Raw genomic sequence first — 5857 nt, forward strand, 5'->3', positions numbered from 1 at the left:
TATATATATATATTTCGAAATCCAATTCTGAAAGAATAGTAGCACGCGAGAAAAGTGAAGTTGCAATCATTCTCGATGATTTTACGTTGATTTGTAACATTCGAGATTTATGAGGTAAGAACCGGTCTGGTTTCTACGCATTTGTTTGTGAATCAATTAGAATATGCAATTACTACTAGAGTTATTATAATTAGCGATTGCGGTAATGCGAGAAATAAGTTTCTTGCATTACCTCGCCATCCACTTATGCGCTATTTAAGTCTAATTAGAACGGGGTCTCGAACTAATTTCTCTCGAAAAATCCGAGAAAAATATAGAATCGTTAGAAACTTTATTATTACTTTAATCGCTAATTTTGCAACAAGAATATTTTTCACAAAAGATAAGATCATGTCATCATAAGATTTTACCAGCAGTAGATTTTATAAATAGCAATTGATAAATAAAAAATAAATTATTAAACTGCTTACCTCATTGTTGTTTTGCTATTTATTAATGTCTTTCTTAGATCCTTCTTCTCTCTCCTTTGTCTCCTGCTGTTTTTCCATCGCATTCATAAGACACTCACTCGCAGAAAGATAGTTAATTGATCATACACGCACTAATCATAAAAATATGACATTTATGCGATACAATATGTCCTCATATTAATCGTGCGCATACTTTATTCTTTATTGCAATAGGAAAACGCGATAATTATACGTAATTAACACGACGTGCACGACAGTTCCTTCTTTGTGCGCATACTTTATTCTTTATTTATTCTTTATTGCAATAGGAAAACGCGATAATTATACGTAATTAACACGACGTGCACGACAGTTCCTTCTTATTCGGTTTCCAGCTTGCGAATGATAAAAGATCATCGTATATAATAGGTATGTATCAAGAACGTAAGCGCGGAGAGGTAGCGGCGCACGAATGACAACAAAACCGTATGTAAACAATAGCGCGCTATAATGTCGACGAACTTTGTGACGTATTATTATATACAATGATGTTGTTTATATCATTCGCTGGAATACGTTGGAATGCGAACGAGTGAGAGTCGTTCTCTGAGACACTCCGTAAATTATCACGTTATTTCTCGAAATATGTTCGCAAAATTGTAAGAAATGCCAAACGTTCATTCTTTACGAACATTTAAAGATTGTTAGACAATATAAGTAATGAATGTTCGCGATAATTCGGCCGCGCAATTTTCCAATCGTAAATTTATATAACCATAATTTTCGCACTTTTTCGTCTGAATATAAAGTAAAATATGTATCATGCACGATTCATCGGGAGTATAAAGTGTTGTCGTATTCTTATGATTAGTGCACGCGCAATAATAATTAATCGTGTTTTTGCGAGTGAGTGGCACGTGAATATCAATGAAAAAGCAGCAAGTATCAGGCAAGAAAGAAAAAGAAAATCTGGGAAAACATCGAGCAATGGCGAAACATGAAGTAAGAGCGATTTATAATATTAATTTATTGCTTATTATTTATATAAAATTAACTGACATGCATGAGGCATGTTTGACATCTTTAATCCGCGAAAAATACAATGTCTGGGAAACATTGTTTTAACGCAAAAGATTTGATATATATATCTCGTGTGTCAATTATACATTAACACAAAAAATTAATTATTATTTAAAAAATCACGCATGTAATAATTGGCGTTCTAAAATATTTTGTTGCTGACAAAAAAAAACTTGGTTTTGGTTAAATAAAATTTGAAAAATACTTTGTCTTTAATAGATATTCGACATAATAGAAAATATAGAAATATACTTTCTCTCGTCTTTTAAATATTGTTTAATTGTTCTTTTTATTATTACCTTCGTAGCAATATATGTAAATTTTTATAATACCCGCGTGAGAAATTTTATTTTAGAAAGTTGAAGCGCGAAGTGTGAAATACACCGTCATTCTGACTACTCCCATTAACGATCTAAGATTAACGGCAGATCTGGAAAAGTAGAAGTTAATACTGATGCGGCTAAAATTAATATCATACTATACGGTTCTCTAAATTTTGACACATTTGTAGTTATTAATAAATACCGTATCGTATTTAAATGATATTTGCTTTCTGTCAAGATATATTATCGAGAGAAATTATAGCAGAAAGTACAATTCCAAAAAATTTATAAGATGAAAAAGATAATAAAATTAATATTTTTATATATATTGTCTAATGTATGTTGGAGCAACACACATTTATTCATTGAAATAGTTTTTAAATTCAAGCTATATCAAATAAATCATAGCATAGATATTCTTCAATTGGAGAAGAAAGATATCAGTTTCCATAAGTAAAGAGTATAAATAGTGCGGTTCGCGATTATCAATTATGATTTTGTTACGCTACCACATGTTAGAATTCCTACACATATTGTGTCATGTGCGACCCTGACTCGACTTTCCTACTTTACGATCGAGTTACACATCGCTCGCAGTGACCGCTAAATTACATTCTTCAGGTCTGTGATTTAATAATGCATCGTTGCGAAATTTTCAACAAGTATTGCAAATTTGTATTAAAATTTGCAATTAGAACGTCAGTCTTAACTAAGTCAGAAAATTATATTTCTAGTTCTCGAATGTTTTGTAATTTACTTATATTTTAATTGTAATAATAGTGTTAGACATAGTCCCGAATTATCTTTCTTTCTTTGTAGCAAGATACATGTATCTTAATGTATCTAGCACAATTTATCAGACGTCAAAAATGGCATATCGAGGTTTTCATATAACAAAGGAGCGTATTTTCAATTTTTTGAAAAATGAGATATTCCTATATCGTATATTCCCATATTCTTATAAAATTATATTTCTATGTATAAAATCAAGTTTTAAAATGTTTTTCTGTAAAATTACGATTTCGAGTTTACGCCTCTATGTAATGAAATGACCCTCGATATGTGTTCATAATATTATTAATATCAATCATACTCATTATATTACATATGTTAAAGAATATTATTAGTTTATATGTATGAGCTAAAACAATAAGTAAAAATAGGAAATGTTAAATCATATTATATATGATTACATAAAATCCATAAGAGAACTCGCCAAATAATTTAACAGTTCCATTTTTACGATCACCTGTAATTCAAAAAATTTAAGAAGAGAAATATAAAAAAATCACTGACCTTGAGCAAGTCGCGAAAGTATGGACTGCATGCCGAAAGAACGACTTTGTGCGCGGTGAAGGTGCGGCTGTCGCAGGCAAGCGTGACGTCGACGAAGTCTTGGTGGTCTCTCAGACTCCGGAATGAGTTGAGAATGCTCAAGTGGAAGTCGTTCCACCTAAGCGAGTACTGCTGCTCGCCGCCGCTCGATGAGGACGAAGAGGCCGCCATGGCGTCCGTCCCCTTAGGACTCACGACCCGCGGTGCTATCGTGTTCACTCCTCGGCACTCCACCCTCAAACACCCTCGCCTGTCTTGCAATTGACTCGTTTCCGTTGAATACGATAGGCCTTGACGAGCGTCAAGCTCGTTATATCGTGTGACCAGAAATGTTATTGCGACGAATGATGCTCAAAGCGTCGTATTATTTCACGCGATGATCGTTAGGAAAAAGAAAAGCCAATTTCCCAAATAAAAGCAGATACAAGGGAAATTCCGAGTGTTCTACGTTGATGGGTTTCATAATATTTACGACATGACAAAAGTACACTTAAAGAAGCGCTTAAGGAAACTCTATAAAATTATCAGTCTCCGATATGAAAGGATATTATATTTATATATACTATGCACGCTTAGTGCAAGATTCGGTCTTACCACGATTGGTCAGACCTGATGAAGTGGCGACCATCCGTCATTGTTTTCTGCAAGTAACAACATGCTTGGTTCACTAGAAAATAATTAATTATTATACGTACAATATAGAGTAAATAAATAGGATATTTTCAATCAATTAAATATCATCATTCTAATAGTAATGTATCGAGAGATAATAATGATATAGAGTAAGTCCGGAGGTATAATGATCATACGAGAAAGATGGTCAATGAAAAAATTATAGGGAATTATTCAACAAATGACAAATGATTAATTAATTATCAAGTTTGCTGTGTGCACGCTTGGATATGACGTTTATGAGTTTTTGTAATTGTTTTTCAAAAATGTGTAAGCTTTAATATGAGAAAATATATTCAATATGGTGTTAAGTAGACTAGTTTATTATAATTTACGTATTTGCGTTACGTATATATGATATTATTGATAATTCATGCATATAGATTGGTAAAACTTTTATGCAGTACTCGGGAATCGAAGATTACATTTTTAATGGCCACTGACTGACCAATCGCTCATAAAAATTTGAATATGTAATTCGTAACGGACACATTATGCATTACATTTTTAATGCCGGATTCATCGGAGACGATTAAAATTTAAATTTTAATACGCCGTGTTCATAATGAACAAATTAAGTATTGCCAATGTAAAACTCGCTGTTAATGGAATTGTGCAGTCGACCTTAACATGCACAATCGTTCGGCATAAAATATTTTTATATTTATTTTGTTAACCTTTTGTTAACACCATCTAAAGTTGTTTATGCCAAAATCATAAAAGCCATGAAAATTTCGTTAAAAAACATACATCCCATTTGATATTATTATGCTCATTGCAACGTAAATTTTACGGAAATTAAAAAATTACATTAATTTAATATATTCGAAGATCTTTTCATGATTTATTACAAAAAAAAAACATGTAAATAAATTTAGAAGAATCGGCTTGCATTAATTTTACTCTAGAACTCGATCAAAAAATGTTCAATAATCCAACACAATCATAGATTTCTATATATTATATCTAGACTGCTAACACGGCTATGTATGTCTCATATGATCACATGTGAAACAAGGACAGCCATTTACAATTGGGTAGAATAGAAGTGTATATATATATTCTTTTTTTTCTGCCCAATTGTAAATGAGTGCCTTGACTTCATCTGTAACATTATTGTTAGCAGTTTAGGTATAATATATATAAATCTATGTTCACAATAATATTTATACATCAGTGCGCCTATAAATTTGCAACTTAAATAAGAAAATTTATACATTAATAAATTTATATATTAATTTAAATTTATTTTAAAACAAAAAAAAAATTATTTATTTGAATAATGTACAAACAAAATAATAAAAATAGGAGACTAGATTAATCGATAACTATAATAATAGAACCACTGCCTATATTTCTTAAATTCCCCTTTTGCAATAGTAATGCGTTAAATTCAAGGATGCTCTCTCTTTTTCTATCATTCTCTGGCATTTACTTGTTGGGTTGAAAAATATGTAAATGCTTTACAAAGATACGTCATGTTTCTGCCACGGATGATTCTTACCAATGTATTTAATGCCTATTTATTATTACTTGTATCTTGACTATTTATTTATGACTAACTTATTTCTATGCTTGATGATTTTGACTCGCGAGATCCGATAGAATTATTACGAGAAAGATATTATAATATTGTAGTATTTTAATAGGGATAAAAAAGAATGATGACCGGACCGCTAATTTCGTTTTAATGTTAATAACGTCTCTTTTAATGTTAATAATCGAATCTGTACAATAGTCAATACAAAATAGTCGAACAACGGACTCGAAGAGATACTCCGACACGATAATGCTCGCCGCACGTCTATACTAGGTGTAACTAAACAAACGCATATGGACAATACTATCAGATACAGAACAACAATCCAAATCGAAAAGTCCTGAACCATTTTTTGATCTGAGCTTTCTTTTCGTTGTTATATAATGTTAAAGTTAACTAATCAGCGCCTATCTACAACGGAAAACAGAGAAGGTACGACGGGGGTCGGAGTAGCGAGA

At 31.6% G+C, this 5857-nt stretch overlaps 2 protein-coding genes across 9 annotated transcripts in view; one reads left to right on the top strand and one right to left on the bottom strand.

The window, feature by feature from the left end:
• LOC115242380 (protein abrupt-like) overlaps positions 1–5857 on the bottom strand; it is an 88458-nt gene that overhangs the window by 48023 nt on the left and 34578 nt on the right. For 3 of the 7 annotated variants that reach the window (XM_029818615.1, XM_029818614.1, XM_029818621.1), the window contains 2 exons: positions 3782–3828; positions 3149–3477 (listed from right to left, as the gene is read on the bottom strand). In XM_029818615.1, coding sequence (XP_029674475.1) covers positions 3149–3477; positions 3782–3815 — 363 coding nt within the window. In that variant the 5' untranslated portion in view covers positions 3816–3828. Of the gene's footprint in view, positions 1–470; positions 717–3148; positions 3478–3781; positions 3855–5857 lie in introns of those variants that run through there. The other 4 variants (XM_029818620.1, XM_029818618.1, XM_029818616.1 and 1 more) reach the window with 3 other exon arrangements.
• The window catches only part of LOC115242384, a 77677-nt gene continuing 73004 nt past the window's right edge, over positions 1185–5857 (top strand). The window contains exon 1 of one of the 2 annotated variants that reach the window (XM_029818639.1): positions 1185–1451. In XM_029818639.1, coding sequence (XP_029674499.1) covers positions 1377–1451 — 75 coding nt within the window. In that variant the 5' untranslated portion in view covers positions 1185–1376. The remainder of the gene's footprint in view (positions 1452–5857) is intronic. The other variant, XM_029818638.1, reaches the window with a different exon arrangement.

Source organism: Formica exsecta, unplaced genomic scaffold, assembly GCF_003651465.1.
Source record: "Formica exsecta isolate Colony F162 unplaced genomic scaffold, ASM365146v1 scaffold591, whole genome shotgun sequence".
NCBI classification, from domain to species: Eukaryota; Metazoa; Arthropoda; class Insecta; order Hymenoptera; family Formicidae; genus Formica; species Formica exsecta.